This window comes from Antechinus flavipes, chromosome X (assembly GCF_016432865.1).
Source record: "Antechinus flavipes isolate AdamAnt ecotype Samford, QLD, Australia chromosome X, AdamAnt_v2, whole genome shotgun sequence".
In the NCBI taxonomy this organism is placed as follows: Eukaryota; Metazoa; Chordata; class Mammalia; order Dasyuromorphia; family Dasyuridae; genus Antechinus; species Antechinus flavipes.
In genome coordinates this window covers 50,728,106-50,743,733 of record NC_067404.1, presented here as the reverse complement: position 1 = coordinate 50,743,733, position 15,628 = coordinate 50,728,106, and the positions used below count along the sequence as shown (strand labels likewise).

Below are 15,628 nucleotides of genomic sequence, written 5' to 3'. Positions count from 1 at the left end.
TAGTTATCCTAAGTATCAACTCCCAATTAGTTATATAAAAGTGTTTTGTAAAATATTTTTGCATGCAAAGCAACTGAGATGCATCAAGAAGCTACAAAAAAGTCTGCTTTATATTTAAAAAGATTATGTTTCATCATAAGTAAAAAACTTTTTCTCTTAGAAATTTGACTGGGCTTGATGAAATTTAAGTATTGATATCTTTTCAAAAATTCATTTATTCAGATATTTAAAATTCATAATACATTTTCTTTTTAGGCAAAATAAAATTGAGAACAGCTGAGCTTCTAAGGCTAACCCATAAAAATCTAACCCATAGTGTACCATAGCCCATGTTTCTTTGCAAGGTGGTTTTGGACTTATAATTTTTGTTGACGGGCACATTAATTATTCAACTCCACACATTCCTTGCCTTGGCTTTCCTAGCCAGGTTACAGGAATATAGTTTCCCTTGGCTCCCACTTTACTTGTGGTAGCTCTGTTCCCTTGCAGTAGTTTTCTTTCAAGAGAAACTTCAGGTAAAAGGATTATTGGTAGGAAAGATAGGGAATGTGGTTTAATGGCATTACTTTGCCTTTTATCCTCCTATTTTAGTCCTTTTCTCATTTCTTTTCTAAGGACTCAGGTGCCTGCTTCCTTACCTTTTTGCTTTTTAACACTAGCAGTAAAATGGAAGCCATAGAGGAAATAAAAATGCTCTCTGTATCTCTTCTGTTACCTTTTTTAGCTGGCAGGTGGGCCCTCCATGATTGAATAAAAATAACTTACATTTAATAGAAAATCCAGACTCTAAATTGTGTGCATTGAGTGAGTGTGATGTGTCCTGGTGTATAAAGTGAATGTACAAAGATTTGAGTTTAGAAGACCAGTGATTAAATTCTGGGTCTTTCATTTTGTCCCTAATCTTGGACAGATTGTCTAACATCCCAGGACTTCAGTTTCCTCAAGTGAATTGGTTGCTTTAGATGGTCTTTAAGTTCCCTTCCAGCTTTAAATATATGATCTAGTGATGAGGGCTAGAGTATAGAAGTAGGAGTGGATGGAGCTTTGTCTTTTCCTTCTCCTTCTTATTGCTATACTCCTGCCAATACTACTCTAGGCCTAAATTGGAGTTCTTCCCTAGCAGTTGAGAAGAGGAGAGAGAAAGAGAGATTCTAAGTTGGAAGAAAAGTCAATTCTCTGATGATTCGAATAAGGGAGAACATAGTTGGCACCTGCTTATTACAAGCACATAAAGGTGCAGTAAACAACAGTTTTTTTTTAATAATGATTTTTTTGGTACTTAATAGTATTTTTTCCAGTTATACATAAAGATAGTTTTCAATATTGATTTTTGTTGGATTTTGAGTTCCATATGTTTCTCCCTCACTCCCTTTCCTCCCCTCTCCCAAGACAGCAAGCAAATCTGATATAGGTTATTACATGTACAGTCATATTAAACCTTAGTCATGTTGTAAAAGAAGACGTGGAATAAAGGGGAAAAACTACAAGAAAGGAAAAAAAGTGAAAATAGTATACTTTGACCTGCATTCAGACTTCATAGTTTCTCTGGATGTGGATAGCATCTTCCAACATGAGTCTTTTGGAATTGTCTTGAATAATTGTATTGTTGAGAAGAGCTAAGTCTGTCATAGTTGATCATCGCACAAATGTTGCTGTTACTGTATACAACTGCTTACTTCATGCAGCATCAGTTTATGTAAGTCTTTTCAGGTTTTTTTGAAATCAGCCTGCTCATTGTTTCTTATAGAATATAGTATTCCATTACATTCATATACCATAACTTGTTTTGTCATTCCCCAACCAGGTTTTTCTGAAATCAGCCTGCTCATTGTTTCTTGTAGAATATAGCATTCCATTATATTCATATACCATAACTTGTTTTGTCATTCCCCAATTGATGAGTATCTCCTCAATTTCCAATTCTTTACTGCCACATAAAGAGGTACTAGCAATATTTTTGGAACTTTTTCCTTTTTCATGATCTCTTTGGTATACAGACCTAGTAATGGTATTGCTGGATCAAAAGGCATGCGCAATTTTATGCCCCTTTTAGGGGTATAGTTATAAATTTCTTTCTGCAATAGTTGGATCAGTTCACAACTCTACCAACAATGCATTAATATTCCAATTTTCCTGCATGCTCTCCAATATTTATCATTTTTCTCTTCTGTCATCTGATGGGTGTGGGTGATAGTACCTCAGAATTGTTTGAATTTGTATTTTTTAATATTGATTTAGAGCATTTTTTTTCATGATTATCAGTAGCTTTAATTCGTCATCTAAGAGTTGCCTGTATCAATATCCTTTGATATTTTATCAATTGGGAAATGACTTGTATTCTTATAACTTTGTTTTAATCGCTGTATATTTTAGAAATGAGGCCTTTATCAGAAATACTGGCAGTAAAAATTGTTACCCATATTTCTACTTTTGGTTGCATTGGTTTTGTTTGTACAAAAACTTTTAATTTAATGTAATCTAAAATATTCATTGTATATTTCATAATGTTCTCTATCTCTTGTTTGATCATGAATTCTTCCCTTACCCATAGATGTAACAGGTAAACTATTCCTTGCTCTCCTAATTTGCTGATGGTATCACTTTGTATGTCTAAATCATGACCATTTTGACCATATCTTGGTATATATGGTATGAGATGTTGGTCTATGTATGAGTTTGTCATACTATTTTCCAGTTTCCCCAACAGTTTTTGTCACATGATTATTTATTTGACAACGTTATTTGACAACAATTTGACAACCTTGACTATTCAAGGTTGGAATCCTAGTTTTTAGGATTTTGAATTTCCAACCAAACTTATGAATTCCTTTTAGAGGGATACTATTTTTTTAAAGCATCTTTTTAGAAAATTACTTTCCTACCATATGCCAGTTACAAATTGGGATCTTGTTGTCGGAAGGGACTCAAGTATTATTTAGTCCAACCCTTACCTGAAGCATGAATTGTCTTCTACAACATCCCTAACAAATGATAAAGAATTTAGACATTCTCAGGGCTACCTATTCTGATTTTTAGAATGGGTTCCTAATTGAGTGCCTTATTTTGATTAAAAATCTGCCTTGCTGCAACTTTCACTAACCAATTTCTAGTTTTGCCCTCTATGTCCAAATAGTGTAATTTTTATTTATATATACACACACACATATAAATTTTTTTCATATTTGGAAATTGTTTACTGTGTTGCTAGACTTTGTAAAATTGAGTCTCCATAATTGTGATAACTTGTTCAGAGCCTAAATTTGAACACGAATAGTTGGTAGATGTATTTATATCATGATTTGTACAATGAAAATGTTTCTACTCTGGAAGTAGCTATGGTTAGAATACTCAATTTAGCTTTTACCAATAGGTTTCTCAGTTTTCAATTTCATAGCCTTAAAAGGTGTATAAGGCTCAAATTTTCAATGTATAAGACTTAGAAATTGTCAATGACAGAAGTTGCTCTTTGTATTCTAAAAAACTTCAGTGGTCTCTTTTTTATGTCTTAGGGAGACTCATTTGAAGAAGCTATAATGAAATAATTCTTGAATTATTTCCTCACTTTTTTCTTTCTTTTCATGCTGTACCTAGCACACAGCCCCTAATTAATGATTACTGACTGATTGAGAGACAGCATGGTGCAGTGTGTAGAGTACTAGATGAGGTATCAAATGACCTGTTCAAGTGCTTCAAGTGCTTCAGGTGCTTATTTAACTGTATGATTGTAGATCAGTCACATAACTTCATTTTCCTCATCTGTTCCTATTAGGAAAGTATTTTGCAAATATGTTTGCTGAACTAATAATCCCAAAAATCACTTCACTTGCTAAGGTTATTTGATACCCACATAAATTTATTTTATTGACATTTAGAGGATAGCAAAGTTTAGTCTTAGTTAAATTTCTCAGATCAAAGTAAAATAAACATAAATTTTGGGGCGTCATATACATTTGAACATTTTGTGTTTTTAGAATTAATTTAATCATTTTCTCTTCTGCCATTAATCTTTCATAATATTTTCTTCCAATATTGACTATTTAAATTTTGTTTTCTTTAGTCGGCGTGGTACCAGCCTAATGGAAGATGATGAAGAACCAATTGTTGAAGATGTCATGATGTCTTCAGAAGGGAGGATTGAGGATCTTAACGAGGGAATGGATTTTGACACCATGGATATAGACTTGGTAAATATTTTTTTCTCTTTTCTGTTAATGATTCAGTAATTTTAGTTGTAAAGTTGTTACCTTTTAGTATTAGTAAGAAATATTGGTACCACTGGATACCCTCAACTGAACTATTTTTGTTGCTGTTAGTGAAGGGAATTGAGTATTGAAGCATGCTGATTAATGAAGATTTTCCTTTAGGTCTCAGAGCAAGATAGCCTCCAGGTCCTTCTTTTGCAGATAGTCTATTTGTATCTAATTTTTTTAAAAAGCACATCTAACCTTCTATTCTTATATCTAAAGTAAACTTAAACACACATATTTAAGTGTTTGATTCTGTTTTAAAATATAATATCATCCCAGAATATAATAGTTTTCAAAAGATAGATGATTAGTTCAATGCTTTTTTTTCTCTCTTCCTTTCTTTTGTGGAGGAAGAACTGGCCTTTCCCAGTGCCAAGATTAAATTTATGACTTGCAGTTTTTATGCCATATCCTACCTCTGTGAAGTTTCTCTATATTTTATCCCCTCTTTTGACATTTTTCAGTCTGTCCCCATACATAGGCTATTCTTCCATTCTACAAAGCTGCTTATTTCTCCCTTGTTTTAAAGTGAAAACAGAAAATTTCTCTCAATCCTGCTCCCTCAGAATTCTTTTTCAGTTTCCTTTCTCCACTTTGCTGACAGGATCCTACTTTCAGACTCAGTTTTTCCAGTTCTTCACAACTTATTCCCATCTTCATTTGCTTGCAGTCTTGTTCCTATTTCTCTCTACTGCTCTATTAAAATTCAGAAAGAAGAGTTTAATGATAACTTATTATTGAATAAATTCAATGAGTCTTTTCCTCTTCCTTGACTTCTGGATAGCATTTGATAGGGTTTACTGTGGACGAGGTTTTACATCACCTCTGTCTACTCACATTTTTAAAATTTGGTTCTTGGTTTCTCTGACCTTGCCCCTTTCTGAATGTATTTCAAGATTAAGCTTGCCTTTCTTGAAAATGCTTGAGTCTTCTACCTAGCCATACTTATCCTTTTTGATAAAAATTGACTTTTTTAACCCAAATTTTTCAGTTATCATTTCTTCTTAATAGATGTGGATCACATTCTACTGTGTTGCTTCCTGTCACATAGTACATTATCTCTTCTGGCTCTATCATATGCAAATTTGATACTTATGTATCCAAGACATTGATTTAAAAAATATTACAAAGCAGAGTCAAGTACAGATCGCTTTTGGTTCCTTTACCGATGACTTGCAAGTTAACATCAAACCATTAATTAACCCTTTGAATCTGACTGTTCATTTAGTTCTGAATTCACTATTTCTTAGCATTTTTCTGACTTCTCCAGAAGAACTGTTTGAAAGGCCATCTGAGTTTAATAATTCTTTCAAAAGTGACACTGTGGTTAGTCTACACCTATTTTCAGGGAAGTTAGACTGGTTTTTTGATAACTATTGCTTTTCTAGTTTTCCATCTAGACCATTTTTATAAATGTGTCTTTTAGAATTTTTATGAGGAATCTAAGTCCTCTGATTTGTAGTTTGCAGGGTTCAAGTTGATTTCTTTTTGTAATCAGGATGTTTTCTTTTCTCGATCTTTGTGGAACCTTTCCTTCGTGATCTTATGAGTAACATCTATCAGTTCTTTCAGTATCCTAGATTGTAATTTGTTTAGGCCCTTGAACTTGAACTCATGAAGGACATGTAGCTACCATGTGGCTTTCTCCTTATTTGTCTTGTTCTTAAGCTGTTTGCTAAGCCATGTGTTTTTTTTCCTTTTGCATATTTAGTTCAACTTGCATTATTTTCATAGAAAAATCAAAGTAAAGTGAGAGTAGTTCAAAGAAATAATTCTATCTAATTCCAAAGCCACTCTAAACAGTAGTCTTATCCTTTCTTTGCTCCTCCTCTTTTTACCACTCATTTTGAGCATCTTTGCTCTTTAAGTTGTTATGAAAATCCTGGACCATGATTTTATGGTCACCTATATCTTAATACATATATATATTGAACTCATAATTTCTTTTTACATAATTTTTATGAGTTTTCAAATTGTGATGAAAAATCTAAATTGCTGTTTTACTCAATGTGCCTTTTTTTTTTCCCCTGAGGCAGTTGGGGTTAAGTGACTTGCCCAGGGTCATACAGCTAGGAAGTATTAAGTGTCTAAGATTAGATTTGAACTCAAGTCCTCTTGAGTTCAGGGCTGGTGCTCTATCCACTGCACCATCTCTAGTTGCCCCTGTACCATTTTCTTTAGAAAAAATACTCTCTTCATCAGAATTGTTTTCTTTTGTATAGTTAGCATTTGTTCTTAAATGCCTCCCATCTCTTTTTGGCTGATTTCCCTTTTCTGTTATAATAGCAGATACTTCTCCTTTCCTTCCTTCCCTGTGTATCCTTTTTCTCTCAAAGCGTTCTTTAGTGGTGAGAAGAAATTCTGTTTTCCTTGTTAGTTCTTTTTACCTTTCTGAAAGATGAAATTATCATTAGGTCAAGCCAAGAAAGTATTAACTACTCAACTTTTGGCAGAGAAAAGACTCTAGAAGTTGTACATGTTAATAGATGCCTATCACTATTTCATGCCAAATGTATGTCTTTTTTGAGCTTCTCATCAGTTTGTTCTTTTTTGGTACACTGTATGGAAATAGCATTTTTATTTTCTTTCTCACTTGATCTTGACTTGCTACCTCCCTTTGATTTCTGGATTTTTTCATATGATTTTTCAACCATTTCTATCTCTTGAAAATATTTTTATGTAGTCTACTTTCTCCAAACTCCGAATAAAAAAATCTACATAGCCAACTGCCAGCTAACTATAATTCCTATTGGCTCCTCAGGTTTATTGTGTGCAAAACCCCCAATTCATCTTTTGCTCTCAAATCTGTTTTTTTTCTCTCCTAAGTTACTGTTCATTAACTAAAGTATCATTCTCCTAGTCACTTTTGTATAAAATGTTTTTAGCTTCTCTATGTCCTTTACCTTTCATATCTCTTCACTTCCTATGTCCTGTAAATTTTACATATCTATACTATCTCTTGAATCAGCCTCTTCTTTACTTTCTCATTATTTTGATTCTAGTTCAGCTTTTAAAAATTCTTTATTTGGACTGTTGAAGTAGCCTTCTAATTAGTGTCACCCCTCCCTCTAGTCTGTTGACTCTTTAGGTTTGCTTACTGTTTCCAAAGAAGAGTTTTGATTATAACTCTAATTTTCTCAAAACATTTCAGAGGTTCTGCTCATTTTCCTTTACCTACTGAATCAAGTATGTACATTGCTTATGTTTTGGGCTCCCTTCAACTTTAGTCTTCCAACCTTTTTGTTAGATTGAATTGAGTATTATAAACTGACCGATGATTTTTGCGTATGGTAATTTCATAGGCCAATTCCTTTGTTTTCAAGACCTCTTATACTTCTTTTTACCTCTCCTCTGCACTTAGTTGGGAAATTTAAGTCACAATTTAAATGTTTTCTTTACTCATTTAAGAGATTGTAAGCTGCTCAAGAATAAAGGTTCAGTTCTTTATATCCTTGCACTTTCTAAGATTTAACATCAGAGCTAGCAGGGATTTAAATTATTACTAGTTGAAGTTGTCAAAGAAATGCACTAAAAAACTGAGATGATACAGAAATAATTGTTTTCTTTTGGCCAAGTCCAGTTCATTTTTACTTGGCTTTATTTTCAAGTATTTTTAAAGATAGTCTTGCTTTAGATAGCGTGTTGTGAAATGTAAAGTTGGATTTGTGTATTTTGGCTCTTTTTTCCTTGAATGAACTATATTTTTATTCTTTTAAATAATATTTATGTATAATATCTTTCCAGTGTTGTAAAATATTTAGACTCTGTTACCTGATCAGTGATGATGTGAGGACTACTTTTTCAGATACCATCTAATTATTTTTGAATTTCCACTTATTTGTCCTTTTCTTTTTTTAAAGCCACCATCCAAGAACAGGAGAGAGAGGACAGAGCTGAAACCTGATTTCTTTGATCCTGCTTCAATTATGGATGAATCAGTAAGTCTAATTTAAGTCATTAGGATTTTAAACTCACAAGTATAAGTGGTTTTCAACTTAAAATTTGGGCTGTGTTCAACATGTTTGTGAGTTATTTGGAACTTGGAATATGATGATCAGTTTTCTAGGCTCATTGACAAAGCCTAATTAATTCATTCTATACCTGAAGTCTACTTCTGTAAGACTTCATTATCACATATAATGTGTCTTTGGTAAGATACATTGAGTTCTGGTTTAGAATACTAGGAACATATCTTGGTCTATTTTATTTGAAGCAGTAGGAATTGAGGTACTGGAGCCAGTGGAGTTTGTAGGGAGAAGAGGTTGATGGAACAGTTCATCGGTGAATCTTTTGTAGTTTGGAGCTTTCTAATGGCATAAATACTTGGGTATACTTTATAGTCTTTGTCAAAATCCCAAGTTACTGCCCTTTTCCTGATTATCCCTCTAACTTGAACTTCAGGGCTTTTCCATTGATCACTACAGAATAGGCATAGTTCCTGAACCCTTATGTTCCAAAAGGATATCTATGTATTTTGGGAAAGTTTTTAAAGAATTTTTATTATTTTAGAGGGGTAAAAAACAATGAGAAGAGACAAAAAGTTTTCTTGTATTCATTGGAATGCAACTAGATCTTAGATCCTCATATTTGTTAGTTTCTCTTTCCCCTAAAACTGAATATTTAGCTTGGTCCTTGGGCACTAGCTTTCTATACTTCTTACAATTAAAGATTACATTTTTTCTCCTATCCCTTCAGTAAACATTTGAAAGGGAATATAGAGATGAAAATGGAAGGAAGATTAGGAAGAACATTAATTTCCTCAACCCATATTCAGTAAGCATATACTATGTATAAGGTTCTGTCCTGTGGGCCTGTAATAAAGAATTAGTTTTTTCCCTTGTTCTTTATCTTAGAAGAAAATCCAGACATGTTTTCCTTTGGTTCATCTTACCTTTTAAAAGAAGGAGAATTTGAGTATTTTTTCTCAAAGAACAGGAAGGAAATTATTTATATTTTAAATTTTTATGAAAAAAAATGTCAGAAGCACGGGTCTTCTTTGACCTCAAATAAAGTTCTAAGATATACAGAATTTCTAAAGGTTCAACACATTGACATTGTCTTTAGAGTCAGGCAAGCAGGGCCGAACTAAGCAGAGTATCTCCTTGGTGCCATATTGCCTCATCTTTCAACATGTTTTTCCAAATTATCTAGGTGCCTGATACCTTTATGCTATTCTGGGGTCACCTACCCATATCTGGCTTCATTAGGAAAAACTCCCTTCCCCAGAGAAATTCCAGATATAAATTAGAAATGTGATCATTAAGTTTTAGTGCTTAAAATCCAGGGGATGATTTTCAGAGGGAAGTCATGATAAGGCGACACCTTTGAATCGAAGCCTCTTAGAATCACATCCCTACTGTTGCCATTTAGCTGTGTGGCTGGCTTGCCCACACAGTGAGTCCATAGTGTCTCTGTTAATACAGATATTTGTATTTTTGTTAGTTATGCATAGATATAACATTTAAAGATTTTACTCATATAAAGCTGTTACTTGCTAAGTTACAGAAGCAAGAGTCCTTTTCTGTAAATTTTATACAGAAACACCCCTAGCTGGATGTCTCTAAATCTCTTAAACTCAAGAAATAATTTAGTCTAATCTCATAACACACATAGAGCCACTGTTTTGTACAGTTACAGTGTCTTACAAAGTTGTATATGCCCCAACAATTTTGAACAACTAATTCATGGGAAATTCCTTACATTAACTCACCAGACAGTGGTTTCAAAAATATATCTTTGGCTCAACATCTATTCAACTTAATCTTAACATTCTAGATTATGAGACTAATTTTCAGAATAGTAGTGATTAACATTATATTGAATTATACTCAATATTCTATGTCATAAGACAGAAAAACAGTAAGATATTTTAAAGATTCACAGTAGACATTAAAATCAACAGTTTTAGCTAAAGTGAGTTTCTATATTTCTTTAATATAAAATTTCATTTTTCTTCTGTTTGTTATCCTAGGAGAAAGACAGGCTGCCATTATGAAATTTGTGTTTCTTAAATATTATCCTTTACCTATGGGGTACCATGGATAGTTTTGATATGATGGGTGAAAGAGTAACTTAATTTTTTTTTTAATGTAGCCATTCAAAACTATAGCTCAGTATAGAAAAATGGAATTCACCAAATTGTGATTTTACAGTTTTATATTCTTTTTTACATCAATTCTATGTGGCACAGCACTCTTATTGATAAAGATACAGAGATTATGTTAAAGACTTCATTGCAAATTGTATTGCTGTTTTGTGATTTTTGTCAATCTCAATTGATTTTCCCACATCCTGTGGAATCTAAATCTTCATTTCCTCACTATCACCACATGATGGCAGCAGATTAACATGTGGTTATGTGCTTTTAAAAAAAAGTTGAAAAAATTTTCCAAATTAAGAAATCGACTTGATTATTTCAAGGTACATGTATAGCCTTTTCATAATCCCCCTCCCTCAGTTGTACCAATGAAAAATGATAATGAAAATTTCCTTAAACAAATCTGTTTTGTGTTTCAGTTTTGATTTATGAAATGCCTTTTGTTTTTAGTTTTTGCTGCAATAGAGAACTGGATTTTTTTCTGAAGCCAGTTTAAATTTCCTTTTATATGGCCCTGACCTTTTCATCACTCACTTTTTAAAAAAGCATACATAACGAAGATATCAATGGTGTTTGAAATATGCAGCAAGAAACATGAAACCATTCCTCTTAATATTGAGGTTTTTAAAATAAATTCTTTGATATTTTAAACAGATTTTCACAAAATTGTAACCTTTTTTATATCTTCTACATGCTGGGATTATGGGTAGACACTAAAAATTGACGTTTGAATATTTTGTTTATGCGTATAAACTTGTAGAAAAGATACTAATAATGATCAAATTTGTCGTCACCAATGACCTGTAGAAATAAATGTACAATTCAAGAGTGGGAACTAAGGATGTCTTTGTATAATGGAATTTTTTAGAGTAACAGAACAAAATTCTACCAATAAGTCAAGTTTCTACTGTACTGTATTCTTTTACCTGATTCCTACTCTCAGGGAATTTGTAATGTATGTGGCAACGAATTAGAAAGCAACATAAATATTATGTTATTAAATACTATAATACTTTAATAAAGGGAATTAGCATAGCACGAAATATAAAAGCTTACACTAGACTTGTGATCTTTACTAAGACACAAGTCTTCTCATCTGTAAATAAGGAGGTTCGACTGTTTGATCTCTCAGGTTTTATAGCTCTTCCATTCCATGATTTTCTCTTCAGAGATTTGTTTTCCTTATGAAAATGAAAGAAAAAAACCCGATCAATTCAAAATTCATCTTCAGATTGCCATTCTTTTGTCTGATATATTTAACCACTGTCCTGACTTATTCCAGTAGCACCGATGTCCACATATATACTTATATTCAATTTTAGGATGATGTATAGGTTACAATAAAGACAATGAATAATAAAAAAAAAATTAAGTTTCTACTTGGAAGGTGATATAATACTGAAAGCGGTACATTTCTGACTATATCACACCATCTCCCACAGCAGTCCTGAAATCATTTTAAAACAATTCTTAGATAGGTCTATTTTAATGAAATACTGTCATCAATTGAGATAAAAGTTTCTAGCACATTATTTTTGACGTATTCTCTTATTAGACATTAGCCTTTAAAATATAGGCAATCTACTGTCTGGAAGCATAGAATGCTGCTTTATCCCATTGTCACCCTGCTTTTTTCCTCCACATACAGGTCAGCCCTTCTTAGACATTAACACCAAGATAACACAGACTTTTTTTTTAAAACTTGTGTTGTCTGTATTGTTGTTTACCATAATCCTGGTTTGAACAAGCCTGTTTTGGATTAAAAGAACAAAAAGACTTTTGAGAACAAGAAGATTTTTGCTTTTGCTTTTACCATCAAAATATAAAACAATAATGACATAAACACAATACAGTACATAATACAATAATCACAAAGAAGGCATAGCATAACAAAGCTATTCTTATGTCCCAGTACCTAGTTCATGCTTGAACGATCTACTATTAGCATATTCAATACAACAAAGATTCTTGCATACACATTCTGTATTTAAAAGTTTAAGTATTCCTGATATTGTTGTTGGCGCTAATTTTGACCCATGTGGACTGTAACCACAAAGCCAGACACTAGGACAATGAGAAAATGATGCATTTTTTTCTTTCCCTAAAGAGTTCAAAGCATTTATTATTCCCTATTAAGTCTAGACTCAGTATCTTCCTATGTCTTAAAATGTTATTTTTCTAGCAGCATACATTTATTCAGGGAAGCAATTTGAATGTTTCATGGGCTTCATTGTAATGGTACTTAGCTTTTCTCCTTTCATCTGTAATCATGAATCTTGGCCCATTCAATCAAGTTCATCTTGTCTTTCTACTCAGGATCACAAAGATGATGCTTTCTTTTTAACTTTACCGAAATATAACTGCTTACATTTTTTAGTGCATAAATAACTAAAACCTAGGTTCTGCCTTTCTTTTTAAAAATAATGTGCCCTAGCCCCTCTGCTGTTTTCCTTAGTTGTCTAATATTTGATACCTGATAAGTTATTAGCTAGTGCTTGTATTGACCATCTTTTCCCAAAATAAGGATTCTTAACCTAAGATGGGAGAAAATAATTTTCTAATCTAATATAGGATTCTAGTCTAATGTAGGATTCCCTAAGAAATGTAGGGATTTCTTTCCGTTATTTCCAAATATTAATCTGAGGAATCCAGAGGTCTCACAAGACTGTTAAATGGTTTCATGACACAAAAAGGGTAAAGCGCTCCTGGCTCCTGCCAGGAAGTCTTCTGTTTGCCATGTGCCTGCTCTTTGATAGTTAATTGTACCTGTTTCTGAGTACAGATAGTCAAATATAGGTGCACTGAAATTGGGTTCTCACTTTTTCCTCTGGGCTATTCTATGTGAGATAATGCAAGATGTTACCTTTTATTTAGATAATTTTTGATTTTTGAGTCTTCTTTGCCTACTTATACAAATAAGATTAATCCTGGTTTTATCATTGCATTCTGGTTAAGAAACAAATGTCATTCTCAAGTTAGCAAAAGAGTTGGGCCATTTCATTACACTGACTGCAAACTTTTTTTCCTTTGAGTTAGATAGAAAAAATGATCAAATGTGTGTTTGTTTTTTAACAGTCTTTTTTCCTCTCTCATTAGGTCCTTGGGGTGTCAATGTTTTAAACTGTGGTGAAGTCATTTTCTAAGTGGAAGAGGAAGTTTTTCAATAAAGTTGGGGTAGTAGATACAGTGAAATCCTGTACAGATTTTTCTCTAAGGAGAATGAAACATGCCTACCAAGATCAAGTGCATTGTGAGAGGCAGTTTTGTTTGCCTAAAAAAAAAAAAAGAAAAAAAGAAAATAAAAAAAGAAAAAAAAGAAAAAAAAAAGAAAAGTAAAGGACAAGTAAACAATTTGAGGATAAGCTACAGTTTTTGTTGGAAAGCAATTGTTTTATTTATGTGTGTTATCAGTTGATTTTGAATCATAACAAGTATTCCCTCACGTTTTTAATCTAACCATAATCTGAGAGGTACTTGATACAGATATGAGTCCTTTTCTCACTCATTTATTTACTGGGTGTATTAAATAATCACCACTTCTGCTGAATTTTTATTTACATCAGTGAACTTAAATGACAGGTAGATTAATTTTTCCCATCCTGGGATTGTAGAACAGAAGAGTTTGGCATTTTAAATTTAAATGCTCAAAACTTCAAGCAATGGAAGCTTTGTTTTTGAAGTACTGTAATCTTGGAGAAATTAATTTAGAAGCAGAACTACTTCAACTTTTTCACCTAAAATGTATTTTGAGATATTTTTAAATTCCAAAAGCTTCTCTAGCCTTCTCAGAAATACCCAGATGCAGTGAACTGCCAGAAGGTAACCAGTCTCAGACATGCTTGCCCATTATTGACCCTGAAAGTTTGCTTGTCCTTTAAGAAAAAAAAAATGTAATGTTGTGAAATTCCTTCCAGTAGTGCCACTGTATTTTGTCTCCAAATAAAAGAAGCTTATTGTAGTATGTTTGCAGAAAAATTCTAAACAAAAATTATACAGCTTATTAGAGTGTGGGAATAGGGAATCTAAATTTTAAATAAAATTATATATATATATAAATTGGTGCTGATTTTATAATTGCGCAGTTTGTTTAGTTTTTTCTTACTTTTAAATTCCAACTTAAAATTATGAGGTTTCAGAAATATATTGAAAGTTTAACAATGTTTAAAAATAGAAAAGCATGAGTGTTCCATGCTTTAAAATGATTTTTAAATTTGTATTTTATATTGTTTTATCTATCTGTCTTTGCAAGCAGTCTTCAGGTTAAAGATACTTCTAACAGGTTACAGTACATTTCCTCTGTATGTAAATTAGATGGGATAATAGAAATTCATAACCCATAATATTCTTTGAAAGCTAAGCTTTAAACTTCATTTCGTGTCCTTTCACAAACAAATCAAACAGAAAGTGGCGACCTGCCATTTTGACATCAACTCATTTTGCTAGGCTTAGGCAGCTAGACATCATTTTAAACAAAATATTAACTTATATTACATATGTATATTTTTTGTCAGTTGTCTCTCAGTTCTTGAGGTATATTCTTTTAATCATTCCATGCCTTACTATGCTTGCAATACAAGAACATCCCCAGATAGGTGAATTTTAAGAAAGGCTTCCCGTTTTTAGATTCCCCAAAGTAAGCATTGGGCTGTGGTAGCCAAAAACCATAGATTATCTAAGGGATTGTGATCAAATCTAAATATTTTACTAAATCATTGGGGTACTAACCAGCCCCAAACCAGACCTGCCTAACTCACTTTCATAAACAAATATTCTCATGTCTGAAAGTACTGCCTATGTTGTTTTCCACACCACTGCATTTAATAGAGCTGCTGAGAGGACTGTATATATGATTTTAAACTTAAGTTGATTTTTTTTCTCACTCTTGAAAAGGAGCATTTCTTTGTGAAAGCAGTTCTTACAGCTTTGTTTTCAACCAGCTAAAAATGTTTTATATATTTACCTTAACCTGTTGTCCTCCACATTCTATTGTCCTAATTGTACTGTTTTCTGATTTGTATTTATGTCTTGAGACAGTAACTTTTTGAATAAAAATAAACCTACAGTATGTTGTATGTTTGCTCTTTTTGAATCACATGGGATGGGGGGAGGGCAGCTAAAGTAAGCTTTATCCTGATGGAAATGTTATGTTTATAGGAATTCTTTTACCATGTCTTTTAAGTGTTTGTTTCAAAGTTGATATAATGTATGGAAAACAGCACTGTTTTATATTTGTAACAAATTGTACAAGTTTTTTAATGTGAATAAAGCACTAATTGGGTTAATA

General features: G+C 32.5%; 1 protein-coding gene across 4 annotated transcripts in view; it reads left to right on the top strand.

Moving 5' to 3' along the window:
* Positions 1-15,409, top strand: part of STAG2 (stromal antigen 2) — a 128,392-nt gene extending 112,983 nt beyond the window's left edge. For all 4 annotated transcript variants that reach the window (XM_051969254.1, XM_051969253.1, XM_051969250.1 and 1 more), the window contains 3 exons: positions 4,058-4,184; positions 8,108-8,185; positions 13,441-15,409. In XM_051969254.1, coding sequence (XP_051825214.1) covers positions 4,058-4,184; positions 8,108-8,185; positions 13,441-13,464 — 229 coding nt within the window. In that variant the 3' untranslated portion in view covers positions 13,465-15,409. The remainder of the gene's footprint in view (positions 1-4,057; positions 4,185-8,107; positions 8,186-13,440) is intronic.
* The last annotated feature ends 219 nt before the right edge of the window (positions 15,410-15,628 follow it).